At 43.1% G+C, this 22,870-nt stretch overlaps 1 protein-coding gene across 7 annotated transcripts in view; it reads left to right on the forward strand.

The window, feature by feature from the left end:
* Positions 1-1,481: 1,481 nt before the first annotated feature.
* LOC147016285 (ran-binding protein 3-like) overlaps positions 1,482-22,870 on the forward strand; it is a 62,422-nt gene continuing 41,033 nt past the window's right edge. For 2 of the 7 annotated variants that reach the window (XM_085844875.1, XM_085844878.1), the window contains exon 1: positions 1,482-1,740. In XM_085844875.1, the coding sequence (XP_085701001.1) occupies positions 1,722-1,740 (19 nt within the window). In that variant the 5' untranslated portion in view covers positions 1,482-1,721. The other 5 variants (XM_085844876.1, XM_085844880.1, XM_085844877.1 and 2 more) reach the window with 4 other exon arrangements.

Below are 22,870 nucleotides of genomic sequence, written 5' to 3' on the forward strand. Positions count from 1 at the left end.
GGACCCTCTGTGTGTTCGGGGACCCTGCATGGGTTCGGGGACCCTCCGTGGGTTACGGGATCCTCCGTGGGTTACGGGACCCTCTGTGTGTTACGGAACCCTCCGTGGGTTACAGGACCCTCCGTGGGTTTCGGGACCCTCCGTGGGTTATGGGACCCTCCGTGGGTTACGGGACCCTCTGTGTGTTTCGGGACCCTCCATGGATTGTGGGACCCTCAGTGGGTTACGGGACCCTCCGTGGGTTACAGGACCCTCCGTGGGTTACGCGACCCTCCATGGGTTATGGGACCCTCTGTGTGTTACGGGACCCTCCGTGGGTTATGGGACCCTCAGTGGGTTACGGGACTCTCTGTGGGTTATGGGACCCTTAGTGGGTTACGGGATCCTCAGTGGGTTGTGGGACCCTCAGTGGGTTACGGGACCCTCTGTGGGTTACGGGACCTCCGTGGGTTACGGGACCCTCTGTGTGTTTGGGGACCCTCCGTGGGTTCTGGGACTTTCCGTGGGTTACGGGATCCTCCGTGGGTTGCAGGACCCTCTGTGTGTTACGGAACCCTCCGTGGGTTACGGGACCCTCCGTGGGTTACGGGACTCTCTGTGTGTTTGGGACCCTCTGTGGGTTATGGGACCCTCCGTGGGTTACGGGACCCTCCGTGGGTTATGGGACCCTCTGTGGGTTACGGGACCCTCTGTGTTACGGGACCCTCCGTGGGTTATCGGACCCTCCGTGGGTTATGGGACCCTCTGTGGGTTACGGGACCCTCTGTGTTACGGGACCCTCCGTGGGTTATCGGACCCTCCGTGGGTTACGGGACCCTCTGTGTGTTACGGGACCCTCCGTGGGTTATGGGACGCTCCGTGGGTTATGGGACTCACAGTGAGTTGCTTCGTTGAATGTGATGTTTAGTTGCTGAGGGGTTTCGGTACCCATGATGCAGTGCGCGGGCTCTGTGATTGGCAAGGAAAGCAAACGAGAAAACGTAAACAAGACATCTATCTCTAATTCCAGCAATCTCTGTGTGTCTGTCTGTGTGTCTGTCTGTGTGTCTGTCTGTGTGTCTGTCTGTGTGTCTGTCTGTCTGCGACTGCTGTTTCTCGACAACTACTGGTCCGATCTAATTGAAACTTGCCAGGTATATTGCTGGGGACCTGAGGATGTGCCTTTTCAAGGTTTGATATTAATCGGACAAGTGGTTCCCAAGTTCTGGCCATTTATTTACCAACCAATGACAGGACACGTTGCTATGACGTCACAATTCTTCTTCTTTTTTTAGGACGTACGGGCCCGCACAAGTAATTACAATAAGGCAAAATAATTAGCATAATCTTCAATTGCAGTAAATCAGAATAACGAGATAATGTGCTGGATTGTAGAGATAATGATGTTATCGTTGCCAGGAAAATGAATACAACCAACATGGCGGCGCGCACGGCATTATGGGACAACGCTGACAACCGTCCACACTCGAGCGCGGTCCGGGCGATGTAGAAGATGAAAAGCAACGGCGGAAATTGATTAAACTCGTCATTCATATTTTATCCCATTACTGTTTCCTTTATAAATAACGTCGATAATATAAATGACATCATAATGGAATATAAGGTGGGAAATAGTAATTTGTATCAAATCGCGCGAAACGGTTCGGTGTTCGCAACATCCAATCGAATGGAGGAAAACGAAGAGGAGGCGAATTGAAGAAGATTCCGAGGTGGTTCCGAAAATGGCCGAGTGGACGAGCGGTGAGGGTGAGAGAGCCGGCCAGCGGGAAGTGAAGCGGCTTGTGGTGTTTTACACATTGTGGGGAAAAACATCATCATTTGAATACATCTGTGGGAAGTTATTGTGTGAAACGATTCACTTTGCGGGGCCCGTCGGGTCTTTGTGTGTGTGGGGCCGATTGGGGCCTTGACGACGACGACAACCGAGCTGGATATCCGCCGACGGTCAACGACAACACAGCAGGAATTGTTAGTGAAGGCGCGTCGGCGGTACGTTGTGATGTTAGTGAAGGCGCGTCGGCGGTACGTTGTGATGTTAGTGAAGGCACGTCGGCGGTACGTTGTGATGTTAGTGAAGGCACGTCGGCGGTACGTTGTGATGTTAGTGAAGGCACGTCGGCGATACGTTGTGATGTTAGTGAAGGCGCGTCGGCGGTACGTTGTGATGTTAGTGAAGGCGCGTCGGCGGTACGTTGTGATGTTAGTGAAGGCGCGTCGGCGGTACGTTGTGATGTTAGTGAAGGCGCGTCGGCGATACATGTTGGTGAAGGCACGTCGGCGGTCCGTGGTGATAGTGAAGGCACGTCGGTGGTACGTGGTGATGTTAGTGAAGGCACGTCGGCGGTACGTTGTGATGTTAGTGAAGGCACGTCGGCGGTACATGTTGGTGAAGGCACGTCGGCGGTACGTTGTGATGTTAGTGAAGGCACGTCGGCGGTACATGTTGGTGAAGGCACGTCGGCGGTACATGTTGATGTCAGTGAAGGCGCGTCGGCGGTCTGTTGTGATGTCAGTGAAGGCGCGTCGGCGGTACGTAGTGATGTTAGTGAAGGCGTGTCGGCGGTAAGTGGTGATGTTGGTGAAGGCGGTACGTGGTGATGTTAGTGAAGGCGTGTCAGCGGTAAGTGGTGATGTCGGTGAAGGCGGTACGTGGATCTGTTGGTGAAGGCGGTATGTGATGTTCGTGAAGGCGTGTCGGCGGTAAGTGGTGATGTCGGTGAAGGTGGTACGTGGTGAAGGCGGTATGTGGTGATGTCGGTGAAGGCGGTACGTGGTGAAGGCGGTATGTGGTGATGTCGGTGAAGGCGGTACAATCCTCGTTTTGTGTGAACATTCTCTCATCCCAATGGTTGTATTTTTCCAACACTTAGTCATGGCCAAAAATATTTGCTCCCTTTTGCACTTTTTTCAAATAATGAACCATTTCTTCCAGAAAATTGTTGAAATTTAAAAATATTTTGGTTTCCACAGATGTATTTGTTTAGTTTGCAGTGGAACAAAACAAAACAAAGCTGAAAAAAATTTCTAGATCTTCACTTATTCCACACACAAATCCTAAAATCGCCCGGACAATATTATTGACACCTTTTAGAAGTTGTTCGAAATAATTAGATTTCAAACAGGTGATTCTCCTTTACTTTGGAACTGAACTCGCCTGTCGTGAGTTGCAGGTGCCTGCAATATAAAAATCACTCATGCAACCATTTTGAGTGGAGAAAAGGAGACATTGTGCTATTTTGTGTCACTGTGTGTACCGCGATGAGCATGGAGAAAAGAAAGAAAACCACAGAATTGTCTGAGGAGGTCAGACACAAGATTGTAGCCAAGCATGGACAATCTCTTGTCGACAAGTCCATCTCCAGAGACCTTGATGTTCCTGTGTCCACCATACGCAATGTTATCAGGAAGTTTAAGGCCCATGGCACGATAGCCAACCTCCCTGGACGTGGTCACAAGATAAAACTACTTGATCGAAAATTGCAGCAAAGGATTGTTCACATATAGCTTGACTGGAGTTTGCCGCAACACTCCTGAACAAGCCAAAATCCTTGTGGGAGAATGTCCTGTTTACAGATGAGATCAAATTCGCGCTTTTTGTAAAAGCACTTCATCCCCATGTTTACGGATAACAAAATGAACCCTTTAAAGAAAACAACCTTCCCCATGGTCAAACATGGAGGAGATTCAGTGATGTGTGGTTGCTGTGCGCCTCTGGCACCGAGTACCTTGAGTGTGTGCACGGCATCATAAAATCAGTAAATTACCAAGGAGGCATTTTGGAGCGCAATGTTCAACGCAGTGTCAGAAAGCTGGGTCTCCGTTGAAGGTCATGGGTCTTGCAGCAGGACAATGACCCCAAACCCACTTCAAAAAACACCAGGAATGGTTCAAGATATAACGGGCTGTTCTGAAGTGGCCAGCAATGAGTCCAGATCTAAATCCCATTGAACACCTGTGGGGAGATCTAAAAACAGCAGTTGGGAGAAGGCACCCTTCAAATCTAGGATAACTGAAGCAGTTTGTACAAGAAGAGTGGGACAAACTACCAGTAGAGAGGTGTAGAAAGTTCATTCATGGATCCAGGAAGCCCTTGACTGCAGTTATTTTGTCCAACGGTCTTGATACCAAATATTAAGTCGAGGATGTCAATAATTTTGTCAATGCCGTTTATGTTTATTTTCTGATTTAAAAGGATATATTAAGTTCTGAATCCAAAACAGATTCTGTAATATTAACAGTGGAATAAAAAATTGCGGACACCAAATACTTTGTCAATTTCAACTATTTTTTGGAGAAAATTGAGTTTTTTTTTTTTTTGAAAAAAAAAAGTGCAAGGGTGCCAATATTTTTGGTCACGACTGTGTTCTGAGGGCAGATTTGAGTTCTAATCACAATCACTTCCACATCACTCTGTTCAAGATGATCTTTGTATTGTTACAGATTCTCGCCCACTGGCGTTCGAGCGGCCGCTTAACCCACCAAACGGACAATCTAGTCGCAGCTTTCCGGATCAACGCCGGAATCCCGCTACGGGTGTGTTTTGAGCACACCACAGCCTAGTCAATATTCTACCCGCGCTACAGGGTCAATCGCCGAATTGTCAATATACCTAATTAATCGCGCGGGCAGACTACCGAGAGACTGTACCTCAACGGGGCCGCTTGGAAACGAGCCGCTTAAGCAGCTCGCTTCATTTTGGGATAACTGAGCGGGGTATTTATCGCGCAGCCCCGTTGGACCCGATCACTTTATCGGTTATTGAACAACCAACTATATTCCGAGTGCAATATGGCAGTTCAATTTGGGAAACGACGCAACAAACGGGTGAACATTTAAACAAGCACATTTATTGAATAAGCGGCACATATGCAGTCGTGTAATCGAGCAAGGCAAGAAACGCATGCAGTTTGCAATCGACAAAGGCAAAACAAAAGCACTCATGCAATTATGTAACATGTAAGGGACAAACCACGAGCAATGCAAAAGAGCTACTACCGTCTAACTATTATGTGGGTGGGCCGTCATCCGTTCTCGCCCGATGAATGCCAGGCTTCTCGCAACCATGTGCCGAGGTGGAAATGCGGTTGTGGTTGTGGTGAAAGTCGTTACGATGAAGGCGGTTGTGGAGAAGGTGTTGGTGGTGGAGGTGGTTGTTGCGAAGCGGTTGATGAGAGCAATGTTGGCGGTGGAGGTGGTTGTTGTGAAGCGGTTGATGAGAGCAATGTTGGCGGTGGAGGTAGTTGTTGTGAAGCGGTTGATCCAAAATATCGATAGCAAAAGAAAAACGGCTAACTGAAGATTCACAGCCCGGTTACACGAATAAATCCCTTAGTCATCGGTGGGGAAATCTATCTGAACACAGACTTATCGACATAACTGATCTCAGGACCTATTTGATGCTCTGCGAATTTCCACAGCCGTAACAGTATATTTATTTATTTCTGATAATCCCACTGGCATTCTCCAATATGTTCATGTCTAAATCTGCTTTTAATCATGACATGATGCACACACCTGTACTCAGTTTACGATTGAGTGATTATGGAGTAGATCTGTTCCCTGGTAAAATGCTGATGTTTTTGGGGCACACGTTCCCCGGTGATGTTTTTGGGGCACACGTTCCCCGTTCCCCGGGGGGGGGGGTTCATTTATCAAGTTTCTTGTGGAGAACTCGCCAAATGGCTTAAGCATTCAATTAAGCACTCCATTCGAAACCGTTGATAAGGAACGGCTGGTAACTGGTTTCATGCCGTTCATGTTGGTGTTAAACAGCAGTAGTGACTTTCAGAAGGTAATCACAGGTGTTTGTGGTTTATATATATATATATATATATATATATATATATATATATATATATATATATATATATATATATATATATATATATATATATATATATATATATATATATATATTTTTTTTTTTACTTCCAGGAAGGGTTTTCCATGAAACTCCACGATAGGCTATTTATAGACGTTAACACAGCATTTGTTCAAGGAGGAAACCCTTGGGGGGAGAGAAGACATGATTCGGGTAGCATTCCCACAATGCTGGGTAACCTATTGTTTTTATTCTGTTTATTATTTTTGTTATTCTGACGGCCATTTTTCGCTTTAAAATTAATTTTCCTGGGAACCATAAGCCCGATTGACACGAACTTTTCACCGTAGTATGTATCTCTTTTGATAGCATACTTGATAATTATGACGTCATAGGTCATGTGGTATGGGCGCCATCTTTTAAAAACCGAAAAACTTTGGACCTCTATCTCCGAAACCCTGCAACGAAAAAGTTTGAAACTTGGCACATGGCAAGAACTCCCCATGGGGAACACGCGTGAATTTTTTGTGACGTCATCGGTGAAGTGGTATCCCGGTGGAAATTCGACATGGACAACGCTGCATCGGAAAAATTTTTAATTCCTTGAGCATTATCTACGCAACAACTCGCTATAGAAAAAAGTATGACGTCATGGGTCATAGGTCACTTGGTTCGGCAGCCATATTGTTTTTATTTTTTATTTTTAATCTTCTCCAGAACGGCTGGAGAGGTTGAGGCATCTTTACACACACATTCCCCATGCCATCCTTTTAAAAGTTTGTTAATTTCTCATTGATAGGTCACATGGTTTGGTGGCCATATTGAATTTACCCTAAAACCTTCAAACATCTTCTCCAGAATGGCTGGTCAGTTCAAGGGAAAACTTCACACCCATATTCTCCAAGGCAAGGGGAGAAAAGTTTGTTAACGAATAATTGATAGGTCACATAGTTTGGCAGCCATATTGGATTTATGAAAAATATACCGGGCGGAGTGGCGTGCGCCTGTAATCCGGCTACTCGGAGGCTTGGGTTTTAGGATTGCTTGATGACAGGAGCTCTGCGCTGGGCCACGCTATGAGAGGGCGTAGAGCAGCCCGGAATCATGGCGAAACCCAATCCTTATCCCTGTGTCGTAAGAGGCGACCAGGGTTGCGTCAGGAAGGGCATCCGGCGAAAACCTATGCCAAATCAGTATGCGGATCATAATGGATGATCCACTGTGGCGACCCCTAACGTGAGCAGCCGAAAGACGAACAACAACATTGGATTTATGAAAAATATTAAATAATGTTTTCTTTGGAACCACTTCTATCGAAGCGAAACTTTGCAACTATCATCTAATGACATGTCCTCTCTCTCTCCTCTCTGTCTCTCTGTCTCTCTGTCTCTCTGTCTCTCTGTCTCTCTGTCTCTCTGTCTCTCTGTCTCTCTGTCTCTCTGTCTCTCTGTCTCTCTGTCTCTCTGTCTCTCTGTCTCTCTGTCTCTCTGTCTCTCTGTCTCTCTGTCTCTCTGTCTCTCTGTCTCTCTGTCTCTCTGTCTCTCTGTCTCTCTGTCTCTCTGTCTCTCTGTCTCTCTGTCTCTCTGTGGCTGCTGGTTGCATCATTGGGACGCGGCTATGCCGCTGATGCAGTGTCCCCTTTACCAGTACACTGGTGCTCATTTTGCCGACCTTGGAAGGATGACAGGCTGAGTCAACCTCCTGGTGTATTTTAATTCAGTGGCCAATGGGGCTTGAACTCAGGACCCGAGGATCCCAAGCTGCCACCCTAACCACTAAGCCAACACCAGGCTTAACGCCATGGCTGCATATACAATATAAATTATAACGTCACAAATCACATCGTTTGGTGGCCATCTTGGATAGAAAAACTCACCTTATCCGATTAACATGAAATGCAACAAGCGTGGTCCCCTACCCCATTAGAGGCAGGATATAAGTTCATGATGTCATAGGTCACATGGTTCGTCAGCCATATTTGATTGAAAATTACAAAACTAAAGTTTTCTACTCTGTAACGGTTCAACAGATCGAGGCAAAACTTTACAGGTATGATCACCTATGCATGACGAACAAAAAGTTTCCATCTCCTTTTGATGTTTGTCACATGGTTTGGCAGCCATATTGGATTGAAGGATAAATATTAAATAATGTTTACTCTGGAACCGCTGCATCATTTAATGGGAAACTTCACAATTATGATGTAACGTAGAATGTGGAATGTACGTTTTGAATTTCAACCCGATCGGCCACATGGTTTGGCAGCCATTCTGGATTGAAGTGAAATATGAAATAATGTTTTCTCTGGAACCACAAAATCAATCAATGTGAAACTTCACAATAATGATCAAGCAGACGTTCGGAATGTCTGTTTTAAATTTCAATCCGATCGGCCACAAGGTGTGGTAGCCAGAATTATTTAATTATTTTAATCTGAGATCTTTTAGAATTTTTTTTTCCCATGAGGCTCACTTTGCTGTGCCTGCATGCGTTTGAGGGTACAGGAGTAGCAATTCAATTGATACCTATGGTAGCCCCAGGAAAAATGATCAACTGTGTTGCTAAATGGATGGTACGTGGCCTGTTCCTCTGTCCATAACTTGTGAATCCCGTGTCGTAGAGAAACGTGTGGGCCCTCATTAGACTAAGGGGAATCCCGCTTTACCCTCTGCACCTATGGTGTCCACATTTATTACTTTGTGTTCAGGTTATTTAAACAAAAATTCAATTTATACCGACCTTGTATTCAGGATAAAGGCATAACTGCTGACGTAATAAATAGATTGAATGTGGCATGTTACTGGGTTCATAACTCATCAATCCTGCATAGTAGAGAGACGTATGGGGGTGGGGGTTCTGGTTACTCTGAGTTCTCCGTATTACTCGGAGTTTTAGTTTACTCTGTGGACCCACGATGACATTTCCCGCACATTTATTGCTTCGTGTTCAGGTAATTCAAACGCCAATTCAATTAATACCAACAATGTGCTCAGGGAAAAGGGATAACTGCATACGTAATAAGTAGATTGAACACTTCGTGTTACTTGGTCGGTAACTCGTCAGTCCTGTGTTGTATCAAAGCAGGGTTGTATTGTTGCGGAAATGGGCCCTTAGTGGGTTATTAAATATAGAATTAGCCCAGATCCCCCCTTAAATGCATGTTTCGCCAGGTTGTTCGGTAATTGGACGTTACATGTGTGTCGGGAGGTGTAGCAGGCTGTCCAGTGTTCGTACAGTGGTGGGGTACCGAGAGGTGCCTTGCGTCTTTTTCCTTCCCTCCTTCTAACTAGCCCCGCCCAGCGCTCTGAGAGTGTCGTTCGGCGAGACGTGTCGGCAGCCGATTGGTGGAGGGCAGCTGCAATCTCGAGCGATGGACCAATCACGAGTCCCCGGTGGAGTGTCCAGAAGAGCGAGCGCCGGGAAGGCAAGAAAGGAACTGCATGAGGTCAGTTTGCCTTCTGCTGGATGAGAGGCTGCTAGAGTCAAGTCTGCGATCTGCTTGATGAGTGACTTGACGGCTGTTCCTCCTCGGCGATGGACCCAGCGTGCAGGTCATCCCTAGATTCATCCTGAATCCAACCACGGAGCCGCTGACTGTGTCTTTGCTCCCGGCACGGCTCGACACGTTTTTCCATCCCGTTGATCCGTCTGCGGAGCCCAACAGCCCAATTTGGCCTAGTCTGGTGAGCAGGCCAGGCCTGGATTTGTATGCTGAAAAGCCAGCTGGAGCACACCGTGGATCTTTCGCTCTTGTGCCGTCGACCTTACGGGGGCTGAATGCGCCGAGGCTGGTGCGTGAGCGGTGCGACAAAAGGACGACGCCGCTATCTTGCCACGCGGCGTGTTCGAGCTTGGGCGCTCGAATCGGTTGACATCGGCTTCTCACGAGCTGCATTCGTGCCTTTGACCCTTTTCCTCTCGTCCATGAGGCATCACCAAGTACTCTGTCTTGTCTACATGTTGTTTAAGGTTTATTTCGCTAGGGCTCCCTTTGAAACCGTATCCGTAGCTCCCTAGTTAAGAGCGGGTTATAAATTAATTATAACATTGTCGTGAATGTTTTGCTTGTGTCGTGTTCCCCGATGAGTCCCCAATAAATCTGGCTGATTCATGTGAAAGTTGCCGCCTTGAGTTTATTTTGTGTCATGCTGAGGAACAACTCGCTCGATTTGTATTTAAAATTGTTATGGACTGGCAGACTTCGCTCGGTCTCTGACAAACCCAGTCTGTAACCGGGGTCTATTTCCCCAACTGGCAAGGCACAGGTGTACTTTGGTATCGTGATCTGAGGCGCGTAACTCGAGACCTGTGCCGAACCAGCCGGCGTTATAACCCCTGAGACGGCGGTGCTGTTGAGTGATGCCGAATCTTCAACATTTGGCTGTCAAGAGTGGGGTGCGAAGCCCCCCACCGCCGATCTATAATAGTATTTGTACCAAAGCCGGACGTCTTGGTACCCGGTCATCACTGCCAGAAGTGATAAAGTGGCAGTTCTCGTTGTTTAATTGTTTTGTTTTGTATTAATATTGTTTTGTAATAACATAAATATATAATTATCTTTAGTGTTATTGGTCGTAGTTCATGAACTGGTCACCCTAAAAAGGCGGAGTTGTTACATGTTTTTCAAAACATCCACTTTCCACTTTGACGACAGACCAGAAAAACCACAGATATCTTAGTATGAGAAGAAAGGTAATTTTGTCTAGTTTAATGTGGAAAAAAACAAATAAAAAATATGCAATAGTTTTTGTGTAACAGGCAAATAAGTGATACAAGTCAGGGGTGGAGTAAACAGGCGGAGGCGGCGGATGTGGCAGAGGCGGCGGATGTGGTGAGTCAAATTTGGAATAAACTGAATTTATTTCAATCAATAAGCTTTCATCTAATCTATTTTGTTATTTTTTAGGTGAGTATCACTTGGGACTTGCTGTTGCATGATGCAAAATTGATTATTCAACTCGTTATTATTCAGCAAACCCTCACCAATATGTACAAAATCCTAAAAGAGATCAAGTAAATATCTTTACATAGTTATGTATCGAGCAGATTCTCAGGATTAATTTGGCACTTGAATTGTCCAAAACGGCTAAAGGATAACTGATCCACATCCAATTTACTCAGAAAGGGTGAATTCGAGATAAACGCAAAAATGTGTTTTCCTTGCAATGCATTATCCATTAAAGTTTATAATTAAAAATGCCATATTTGCTGTTAATTAGTGGTTTTTTTGCTATTTTTTTTTCACACAAGTGCATGTAGCTTGGTGATGTCTATCATCACAGAGAAAACTGAAAAATTGAATATTTTGAACCTGTAACGCAAATGATGACCAGTTCATGAACTACGACCTATTACCTCCAACACCGAAGGTGGATGGAGGTTGTTTTCATCATTCTTGTTTGTTATTTGCGAAAATCAAAGATTTTTCAAGTATATTGATTGGGTCTGTCTCTGTCTCTGTGTCTGTGTCTGTCTCTGTCTGTCTGTCTGTCTGTCTGTCTCTCTCTGTCTGTCTATCGCTGACAGGTCACAATTTGAAACTGATCTTCACAAAACTTCACCACCTTGTAGAGTTCCTCAAATGGAAGAAGCCTTTTGTTTTTAAGGTTGAAAGGTCACCAACTTTTTCGGATTTCTAAATTTCCTCAATTTTCATCTGATTGGCTAGAAATTTAAACAATATTTGCATATCAGGCCACTGAATTCAACCGCCAATTATTTTTGAGGTCAACTTAGGCCAAAAGGTCGACATGGGCTGCATTTCTAAAATTCTAAATTTTCATCCCATTGACTTGAAATTTGAAGAGCATCTGCATATCAGGTCACTGAATGCAAGGAAAAGGTATTTTTAAGGTCAACATAGGCCGAATTTCTAAAATTGCCAATTTTCATCCGATTGGCATGAAATTTGAAGACCATTTGCGTATTTGGTCATTTAATTCAGCCACCAATTATTTTTAAGGTCAAATTTGTTAATGGAGTTTGCAAGTATCGTGTATGCTATGCACGACATCTTTTTGTGTTTGTTTGTTTGTTTGTTTGTTTGTGTGCAGGATATCGTGAAGTTGTGGATGGATTCGGTTAAAATATTCTGGGCAGTTTGGGTGTGTGAGGACGACAAAATGATTAGATTTTGGTGAAGATCCAGATCCAGCTACCAGAATTTTCAAAGTGATTCTTCACCGTTGAGAGATGAGCCCAAAAATGCTATATTGTTACGAATCTGGAAGCCATTTGCACACAGACAGACAGCAGCCCCAGCTGTTCAGTTATTTCGATAAGTATGTGTTTATAGTCAGGGTCCTGTCCTTCTGTCGAATGGGTTAATTACATGTGTGCGCTACGAGTTATTTTTATAGTCAGGTTTTTTTTACATCTTCAATCATACTTCGTTTTCGCACCATCGCCCACATGCAGCATGTCACGTACAGGGTTGAGGTTCCCTCCGCCCACCGTGAGCTGGTCCAATCAACGGCGGCCAGCCCGACAGCCGACCCGAGGTCGCCCCCTCCCCGCTACAAGGGTGGATGGAGAATAGGGTGCTCCCCTCGTTGTTCCGTCTGGGTTCTCAGACATGCACGGGGGGAGGGTGGTCGTTGCCCCTCCCACCGGACCACCCGTTGTCCAATCAGGGAAGCCCATCACCTCAGGGCTGGCTCCGCCTTAGCCAGATGGCGTGTTCGGCCCGACTGATGAGGGGCGGCCACGAGTCGCCCGACAACCCCTCGTCCAATCCGGAGGCGAGTCCCTCAGAGCGGTTCCCTCGACCCTTGGGGGAGGGGAGGGATAAGAGAAGGTTCGCTCCGTCGTGGAAAAGAGTGGGTGGCGAGCCGTCGAGGAGAGAAGAAGGAGAAAAGAGAAGAAGCCTCGTCTTGCCTGCTGGCATTCTCGTCTACCCGTGGGTGCTCATCTCATCTGGTCCATTCCCATACTGGCTGGAGTCCGTTGCGTCGTTCCTGGTCCCTGGTACTTGGTGCTGCGTGCTGCTTGGTCCCTGGTCCCTAGTACTTGGGTTCAAGTCCCACCACTGGCCAAGCTCGACCAGACAGCACGAGGCAGACAGGTGCAAGAATAGACTCCTGCCTTCAGCTCGCCTTTCCCTCCCAAGCTGAAGGGCCGAATAAAGGCCGCGGCCACCATTTCTTTGTGTGTGTGGTGCGTGTGTGTTTTTTTTTTTAATGCCTCCGCTGACGAAGTTGCCAGTGGCATTGTTTTCTGGTTGTTCGTCAGTCTGTCCATCCATGTTAATTTTCTCTTTTTTCTGCAACCGCTTATCTGATTGGGACAAAATTTTCACCATCGGTGCGACAACTCATGGAAAATATTTTAATGATAATTGTGACGTCGCAAGGCATGTGGAGTGTCGGCCATGTTGGAAAAGGAAAAACTTTGGACCTCTATCTCCAAAACTGCTTCATGGAAAAAATTGAAACTTGGCACATGTTAAGTGCTCCCGATTGGAAAGAAGTGGGATTTTTTATTTTTTTTTGATGTGGCTTCATTATGACTTCATAATTGCATACGTCAAACGCTTTATCCGACCAGTATGAAAAATTTTCAGGGTCATCTCGGGCTAAATTGTATTGGGGGGGGGGGGTGGGGTGGAATTGATGTCATCAGTCATGTGGTTCGGCAGCCATATTTGATTTACCCACAAACCTTTAAAAAATAATCTCCAGAATGGAGTGATTGAGGTGAAACTTCACCCACATGTTCCCAAAGTCTTGGGAATACCAGGGTGTTCACAAATAATTCATAGGTCACAGGGTCTGGCAGCCATATTCGATTCAAAGAAATTCTTAAAATAATTATTTCTCTTGAACGGCTTCATCAATCGATGTGAAACTTCACAGTTATGATCTAGTAGTCATGGGGAATACAAATTTTAAATTTCAACCTGATCTGATGCATGGTCTGGCAGGTAGAATTATTTAATATTTTACATCTGGGTTCAGGGATTTAAATCATACTTGGTACATGTTATGTAGGTATAATGATGTAATAATGTGGGCAGAGGCATATCTAGCGACGTCGTCGAAGTGTGCCCTTCTCGTTTTAAACCGTCTTCACTCTAAAGGTCAACGTCCCAAATCCCTTCCTGTACCCACCCTTTTCCCCCATTGCAAAATGTTGCCATTCCCTACAGCTTGAGGAACTCTCCTCCCAAAAATGGTGAAGTTTCACACCCAGCTCAACAGTTCTTCTGCAGCCATTGCTGTCCAAAAAGTGTTGTAATCGAAAGGGATTGTGCTTTATCGTATCGCTGTCATCTGTCTCTCTTATTGGCCTTTTTCAGATGGGTAACTTCTTCCATTTTGGGAAGTTGCAGACAGCACTCTTATCCATAAGAAACGGTTCCAAAAGTGATCTCTTCAACTATATACCTATCAGCCTTCTCTCCATTACAAACAAAGTAATCAGTCATTCATTGTGGGCACCCAAAGGCACTATCTCTTCTTTTGCCAACATGTTTGGTCTTGGACTTTGCTCTTCCACCATGAATATGTCATTCCTTCTGATACAGCAGTGAACGTGCACCCTCAACCACAAGCGAGAGCTTTGGTCCATCTATGTGGAAATCTCTTCGACACATTATCATCCAGCCTTGATTACCAAGTTGTCTTCCTTTGATATTCAGGGCACCTTGCTCAAGTGGTTGTCTGATTTTCTTCAATGAGTGGGAACAACAGGTTTCGTTTGACGGTGTCTTTTCTTGAATCTTTCACTGCAGGCAGGGGTTCCACAAGGCAGCGTCTCAGTACCTACATTGTTCTTGATCTTTCATTTTGCCTTTGACCACGCTGCAGGACAAACATCGCATTTGTCAAAGGCTGTCTGCTGCTGAATCTCTATCGTCTGATCGGGAGATAAGCTGCTGGCTATCTGCGTGCAACATGACATTCAATGCTTGCACGTCTCTGTCACTCTCTCACTCTCTCACTCTCTCACTCTCTCACTCTCTCACTCTCTCACTCTCTCACTCTCTCACTCTCTCACTCTCTCACTCTCTCACTCTCTCACTCTCTCACTCTCTCACTCTCTCACTCTCTCACTCTCTCACTCTCTCACTCTCTCACTCTCTCACTCTCTCACTCTCTCACTCTCTCACTCTCTCACTCTCTCACTCTCTCACTCTCTCACTCTCTCACTCGACTTCGCAACCTGCCATAACCGTTCTTAGGAGGATTTTATCTCCACGGTGGTGTCAAAGGCCAGTCACAATCTCTGTATCCTCCACAGACCCCAGGCATTCCGGCACTGCACCGAGCTCAGTATAATGTCACCGAGGTATAGAAGGCTTTCATGTGGAGCTCCATGGAGTATGGTTCCCCACTCTGTCATGATGCTTCTGCTTCCCACTACATGACTTCCCACCCCACCTCCACCCTCCCGAGCTGTGATGTCCCGAAGTTTCGTTTCGGCAGCTGCTGGAATTTGCTTGAATGTACAATTTTTTTTTTGTCGGTTACAAAATGTCACATCGAGCATTAACTCTTTGTTAACCTCCCTATATATTCACAAGTGAACATTATAAATCTTAAATGATAAGCAATCCATTATATCGTGAATTATAATTCATAAGCGTACCAGTGCACATAACATCGATACACTGCTTAACAAAACTGTTCATGAACAATTTATGAAATTCCCATCATGTGCTGCCTTTTTGGCTGCTGGTTGCATCATTGGTTAGGGGTGCGGCTGTGCCGCTGATGCTGTGCCCCAATTACCAGTATACTGGTGCCCATTTTGCCGACCTCAGGACGACAGGCTGAGTCAACCCCTTGGTGTTAATTCAGTGGCAAACGGGGCTCAAACTCGGGGCCTAGGATCTCCAGCAACCACCCTAACTGCTAAGCCAACACCAGGCAATTTATGAAGTACTCAAGGGATATACTTGTTTTCACCAATAACTGAAACGCTCCAACCTTTGGTATATGAGACGAGGTATATCTTGCAGTAGGAGAGAAACATGACCATAGTGCTCAACTTTCAAAATACGCACGACCCCAAACTACTGCATTCATTTTGAAAATTTGCTGACACATTAGGGAGATGATGTACTTCTCACCAATTGTAAGTTCAAAGGCCTTGAGCTTATAAGCAATGGTTCATGACCTTGAGATTTGTTTCAGATGTGGGATCAAGGGTTTAGCTGATTTCAGCATCCCACTTTAATTCTTAATTTCTGTTTTTCAAAACCGTTGATTATTTTGCAAGAGAATATTTAATTTGATACCAAAATCATGTCGGTGACAATTGTGCCTTGAGATAAGGCCCTCAGAAGTTGCCGAGGTTGCCTAAAAGCGCAGAACCTTATTAACCCTGATGTCGGGAACCACTTCACCTCAAGCTGCAATTTTTCCGGTGTAACCCGCTCGTTGAACGGAACACGACTGGAAAGTTTCCCTCAAACATTATATGGCTGTCATATTGAACTCCATATGAAAACCTTGAAAGGGTTATTATTAAAAAAAAAGAAACAAGAACCAGAAAAAGAGCAATCGGGGATTACAAACCCTCGCCAGGACTTATTTTGAGTGGTGTTTTTTTTATGGGTTTTTTTGGTAAATCCAATATGGCTGCCAAAACATGTGACCTATTCATATGTGTGACTCTTCCTCATGGATAGGCAGTCATACGTGTAAAGTTTTGCCTCGATCTTTTCAGCCATTTCAGAAGATTTTTGAAGGTTAAAAAAAAAAACAAAAAAAAAAAACAATATGGCTGCCAAATCACATGACCGATGATGCCATCAATTTTTAATTTTTTTTCTTTGCGGACCAATTTATCCATAGATGACCCTCAATTTTTTATACTGATCGGATGTCACGTTCTACATATGTAATTATGACGTCATAATGAAGGCACCTATGACGTCATGAAAAAATCTCACTTTTTCCGCATGAGGAGTACTTTGTGCCAAGTTTCAATTTTTTCCTTAGTGCGGTTTCAGAGATGGGTCCAAAGTTTTTCCGTTTTTTTTCCAACATGACCGTCACACCATGTGACCTATGATGTCATAATCATTAAAGTCACACTCGTATGGAGAAAATTTCATCTCGATCCGACAAGCAGTTGCGGAGAAAAACACTAAAGTTCTGTTCGGACAAACAAATAAACAAGAAAAAGATGTCGTGCAGGGCACAATATTTGCAAAATCCATCCCCCTCTCCAAAGGTTGCCACGGATACATCAAATTGTCTATTTCATTAAGATTAAAATTGACAATCTTAAAGCTCAGGTCAATTGAATAAAAATTGATTCTTTTTCAAATTGGTTTTTATGATTTAGAGAAGTTTGACCTTAAATTGACTTTTGACCTTAAGAATATTTGCTTTCCCAATTCAGTCAGTGATGGACTATGAAAATCCTGTTCAACTTTCAAGTTAATAGGATAGAAATTGACGATTTTTCAGTTGAAAATTGATGATTTTAGATGTTTGCCCTTGAGTTAACCTTTGACCTTTTAATCTCAAAAGTAGTTTGTTTCCTAATTCAGTAATACACTATGCAATTGTTATTTAATTTTCAAGTCAATTGGATGAAAAATAACGATTTTAGAAATTTGACCTGAAGATGTCCTTTGACCTTTAACTTCAAAATCAATAAGCTTCTCAGTTGAGACTACTTCTACAACTTGGTAAAGTTTCATGACGATCGGTTTAGAATTGTGACCTGTAGGCGATTGACAAACGAAGAAGACGACGACGACGACGTCGTGTAGAGCACGATACTTGCAAAATCCATAAAACAAATTTGACCTCAACAATAATTGGTGGTTGAATTCGGTGACCAAATATACAGCTCCTCTTCAAATTTCAAGTCAATCAGATGAAAATTGATGATTTAAGAAATTTGGCCCATGTTGACCTCAAAAATAATTTGTGGTTGAATTTGGTAAACTGATGTGAAAATCCTGTTCAAATTTCAAGTCAATGAAAATTGAGAATTTTAGAAATTTGACACATTTGTTAACCTTTAGCCTAAGTTGACCTTTTGACCTCAATAACAAGAGGCTTCTTGCTTGTGACAAACTCTCCCATATGATGAAGTTTCATGAAGATCGGTTCAAAATTGTGACCTGTAGGCAATTTACAGACAGACAAAGACAGAGTAATAAAAATTCACTCTAAGAGTGACACGGAACGGCACTCGGTAGAGCACTTACCTCCGCCAGGCTGAACAGTTTACATTTTGTATCCCGCTAATAAACCGGATCTGAATCTGGACCTGAACCAAAATCGAATCGGCTTGTTATTGTTACCTAACCAACTCATCCACCTAGTTTTGTCACAAGTCGTCCACAACTTTGAGAGATATCATGCTATACACAGTTTTTGGCCCCATCTTTCAATGGTGAGGAATCACTTAAAAAAAATTCTCATCCGGATTCGAATCTCCACCAAAATTGAATCAATTTGTCCTTTTGACACACACAAGCAGTCCACAAACTTTCTGCGGAATCCATCCATAATCCTTTGAGATATTCTGTTATATATATCGTTTTTGGCCCCATCTCTCTGTGGTCTACCCCAGGCATACCATCTCTCTATGGTATGCCTGGTTTGGCTTGATGGTTAGGGTGGCGGGCTTTGGATCCGATGGTCCTAAGTTCAAATCCCGCTCATCTGTTGAATTAATACGAGGTAGGGTTAACTCGGCCTGTCATCCTTCCGAAGTTGGCAAAATAAGTGCCAGCATGCTGGTATACTGTGTCGGAGTGGTGACCCGTCCAGGATTGTGCCCAATAGCCAAGGAGACTCCTTAAGCAGCACCAACACTCTGCACAGAGGGTCCCTATCTCCTCCTTTCCATGGTGAAGAATCACCGAAAAAATTCTCGAATCCGGACCCAGATTCGGATGTTCACCAAAATTGATTCAATTAGTCCTTGTCACACACCCAACATGCCCACCAAGGTTAATCTGAATCTGTTCACAACTTTTTGAGATAACATGTAATATAGTTTTTAGCCCCATCTTTCAATGGTGAAGAATCACTTTAAAAAATTCTCAGATCGAGATCCGGATTCGAATCTTCACCAAAATTTAATCGATTCAGCCTTGTCACACACCCAACCTGTCCACCAATCTTCGTCCGAATCCATCCATAATATTTTGATATTGTGCTCTTTTATCGTTTTTGGTCCTATCTCTCATTGGTGAACAATCACATAAAAATTCTCAGATCCGGATCTGAATTCAGATGTTCAAAATTTAGCATTGCTGTGCTTGGCTGGTCAACTACATACACCAAAAAATTCAAAGCAATTGCTTGAGAACTGTGGCCAAAAATCGTGAGACAAATAGACAGACGGACAAATGCACAGACAGACCAACATACTTGGCAAATGTATATATTTTAAGTACCAAAATGGACTGACCAATATACTTGAAAAATCTTCAATTTTGCAAGTAGCAAACAAACAGACAAATGGACCCAAATGCAATACTCCCTCTCCTCTGGTGAGGGGAATAATGAAAATTATTTCAACAAAGTTATTAATCTATCTTCTCCATATTCTCATTATAAAGCTTTGTGGAAAATTTGATGACAAAAGCTCAACTGGTTAAAAATTTTTTTTTTTTTAAAGCTGTCCGGACGGACACAGACACATGGTAGTGATTGCTATGTCGGGAGTGGGCTAATAATGTACTTCATGAACAGCACAAACAGAATGATTTATAATATGAAATAATGCTGTCACCTATTCCTTTTACCGTACATGAGTTAACCTCCACCAATTTGTTATAGAACTGTTGTATAATTGTTGTCGTACTGTATTTGGATTGTTGTATAATTGTAGTATTTGGATATTTGGATTGTTCTATAATTGTTGTATTTGTATTGTTTAATGTTTGGTGTATTATAATTGGTACCTCTGCCACCAAAGGTGGAGCGAAGTTATGTTTTCACTCCTGCTTATCCGTTTGTAACTTGCAAAATCAAAGATTTTTCAAGTATATTGATTCGTCGATTTTGTTATTCTGTCTTTGTCTGCGTTTGTTTGTCAATGACCAACAGGTCGCAATTTCAAACCCATCTTCATGAAACGTCACCAAGTTGTAGAGGTAGTCTCAACTGAGAACCCCATTGATTTTGAGGTCAAACTTCTAAAATCATCAATTTTTATTTGAAAAATCATCAATTTTCATCCGATTCACTTGCTAATTAAACAGAAATTGCAGAGTGTATTGCTGAATTGGGAAACCAACTATTTTTGAGGTCAAAGGTCAACTCAAGGTCAAATTTCTAAAATCAAAATCAATCTGAAAAATCATCAATTTTCATCTGATTGGCCTGAGCTTTGATTTAGATTGTCAATTTTAATCTTAATGAAATAGACAGTTTGATGTATCCATGAGAACCTTTGGAGAGGGGCGTGGATTTTGCGAGTATCGTTCTTTGCATGACGTCGTCGTCGTCTTGTTTGTTTGGTTATTTGTCGGTTTATCTTTTTCTGTGCAGAATATCTCAAAAAGTTGTGCATGCATTCGGATGAAATTTTGTGCACCGAGGTTGAGTGTGTGACAAGGACGAACTGATTAGATTTTGGTGAAGATCCGGCTACTAGATTTTTAAAGTGATTCTTCACGATTCAGATAGGGCTAAAAACAATATATAGTAGGATATTTCAAAAATGTATTGGGCCCGATGTGTTCTCGTGGATCAGGCATTACGTGGCAGAGGTATGTGCTCTCCCGAGTGCCATTCTCGTTGTTATTTATTTATTTTGTTTTTTGAACTCTTTCTGCCTCCCTGGCAGTCAAAATTGAAAATCTTTCCAAAAAGGAATCTTACTGTTTTTAAGGACGTCATATAGGACACGAACAGGCATGAAGAAGTAATGTAACGTGTTAGGGTGATGTAATAGACACTGGTTAAAACATGGATTGAATTTATTTCTCCACCTTTAAACCTATATTTAAATTGAATTATATTCTTGAAGATGAGAACCCAATTAACCTTCATAATACTTCCAAGAACCATGATGTGTATATATATATATATATATATATATATATATATATATATATATATATATATATAATTATTCTCACACACATACATACAGATAACAGAGTGCATGGCATGTATATTCGGGTCACCAATATGTCTATGTATGTTGCTGATTGATGTTGCGTTCAGTGGTGATCAATAAAGCCTCCATCTTCAAAATTGCGACGTCATCTTATCACAGTGTATCAGACTTCTTTAGTAGCGCTATACTTCTGGATTAAAAAAAAACTATCTTTGAAATCATTTTATTATTATCATTAATGAGGTGCAGGAGGTCCTTTACTTGGTGTTTGTGGGCTTCCCCTTGGTGGATTCGCTGAAATTATTGAGGCAAGGTTTGTGGATTGCTGTCAATCACCTTGAATAATCGTGGGTTGGTGAGCTATTTTCCACATTAATTTACGTAATTAACATGGGCCGTTAACACAATAACCTCCTTAAACCATCCAGCATCGTTGCAATGCATATAGATTGTGTACATCCCTTTTCAAAATGTTCACCTTTTGTTGCCTCATTGCCTGGAATTAAATTGCATTAAATCAGACTTTTTCCACCTTTATTTATAGATCGCACCCCATAACTTCCAAGTGAAAAACAAATTCTACAAATTTCAGAAAATTAATAAAAAACACAAATCTAGAATATCTTGGTTGCAACATGACTTCAGAATGTCCTGAGTTTTTTTTTTGTATACCTCAAACAGGACTCAAGGTGGGCTTTTTTGAGAAATGGCTTCCTCCTTGCCACACCACCATACAGGCCAGACATGTGGAGTGCTTTGGATATTGTTGTCACATGCACACAGTGACCAGTCTTTGCCATAAAGGCCTGTAGCTCTTTCAAAATTGCCATTGACCTCTTGGTGGCCTCTCTGATCGGTCTCCTCCTTGCTTGGTCATCCAGTTTGGAAAGATGGCCTGATCTAGGCAGGATTTTGGTGGTACGCCTTCCATTTCTTAATGATTGTATTGACTGTGCTCCAAGGGATATTCAAGGCCTTTGAAATATATTTATATCTCTCCCCTGATCTGTGCCTTTCCACAACTTTATCCCAGAGGCCTTTTGAAAGCTCTTTGGTGCTCATGGTCGAGTCTTTGATGTGAAATGCACTCCCCAGCAGAGGAAACAACAGGAACAGCTGATTTTATTCTGAAATAATCAGAATCACTGCAATGTAACACAAGTGGAGGCCAATTAACTTTGTGTGTGTGATCTTGAAGGTGATTGGTTACACCTGAGCTAATTTGCAATTGCTATTATCAAGGGGGGTGAATACTTATCCAACCAAGATATTCTAATTTTGTATTTTAAATTAATTTTCTGAAATTTGTAGAATTTGTTTTTCACTTGAAAGTTGTGGGTTATGATCTGTAAATAAAGGTGGAAAAAAAGTCTGATTTAATGTGATTTAATTGCAGGCTATAAGGCAACAAAAGGTGAATTTTTTTAAAGTGGGGTGTGGACTTTCTGTAGGCACTGTCTCCATCAACTCATCTTTGTCGTCGTTATCGTATTATTGGATCAAGTTTATCATTCTTATTATTAAAGGTAAGTTTCATGATTTTTAATGTCAGGAAAAGAATAAACTTTTTTATGTTCTTAATACAGGAAAATAACCCTGGTGTTGGCTTAACTATTGAGGTGGCTGGCTTAAGATGTTCGGGTCTTGATTTTGAGCTCTTGTCGTGCCGTTAAGTAACACCAGGTGGGTTAATTGAGCCTGTCATCCTTCCAAGGTCAGCAAAATGAGTCCCAGCTTACTGCAAACAAGGGCTACTGCATCAGTGGCATAGCCATGCTCCTGCTCCCAGCAATGGTGCAAGCAGCAGTCACACGGGTTGCATCCAAAAACAGGAAAATGATGTTTACTTCATTTTCTTAATAGTTTTTATTCATGAAAATAAATGGCACAAAAACAATGCACAGACATGTTAATTAAGGGTACAGTTTGGACGATTTTTAGTTTTAAGTCCCTTTAACCTCATTTTCCCCATTACCCCCTTAGCTTGTGCATCTTGGATTTGTG

The sequence above is a fragment of the Eptatretus burgeri genome, chromosome 11, assembly GCF_056783735.1.
Source record: "Eptatretus burgeri isolate ZD-2024b chromosome 11, Ebu_testis_v1, whole genome shotgun sequence".
Lineage (NCBI taxonomy): Eukaryota > Metazoa > Chordata > Myxini > Myxiniformes > Myxinidae > Eptatretus > Eptatretus burgeri.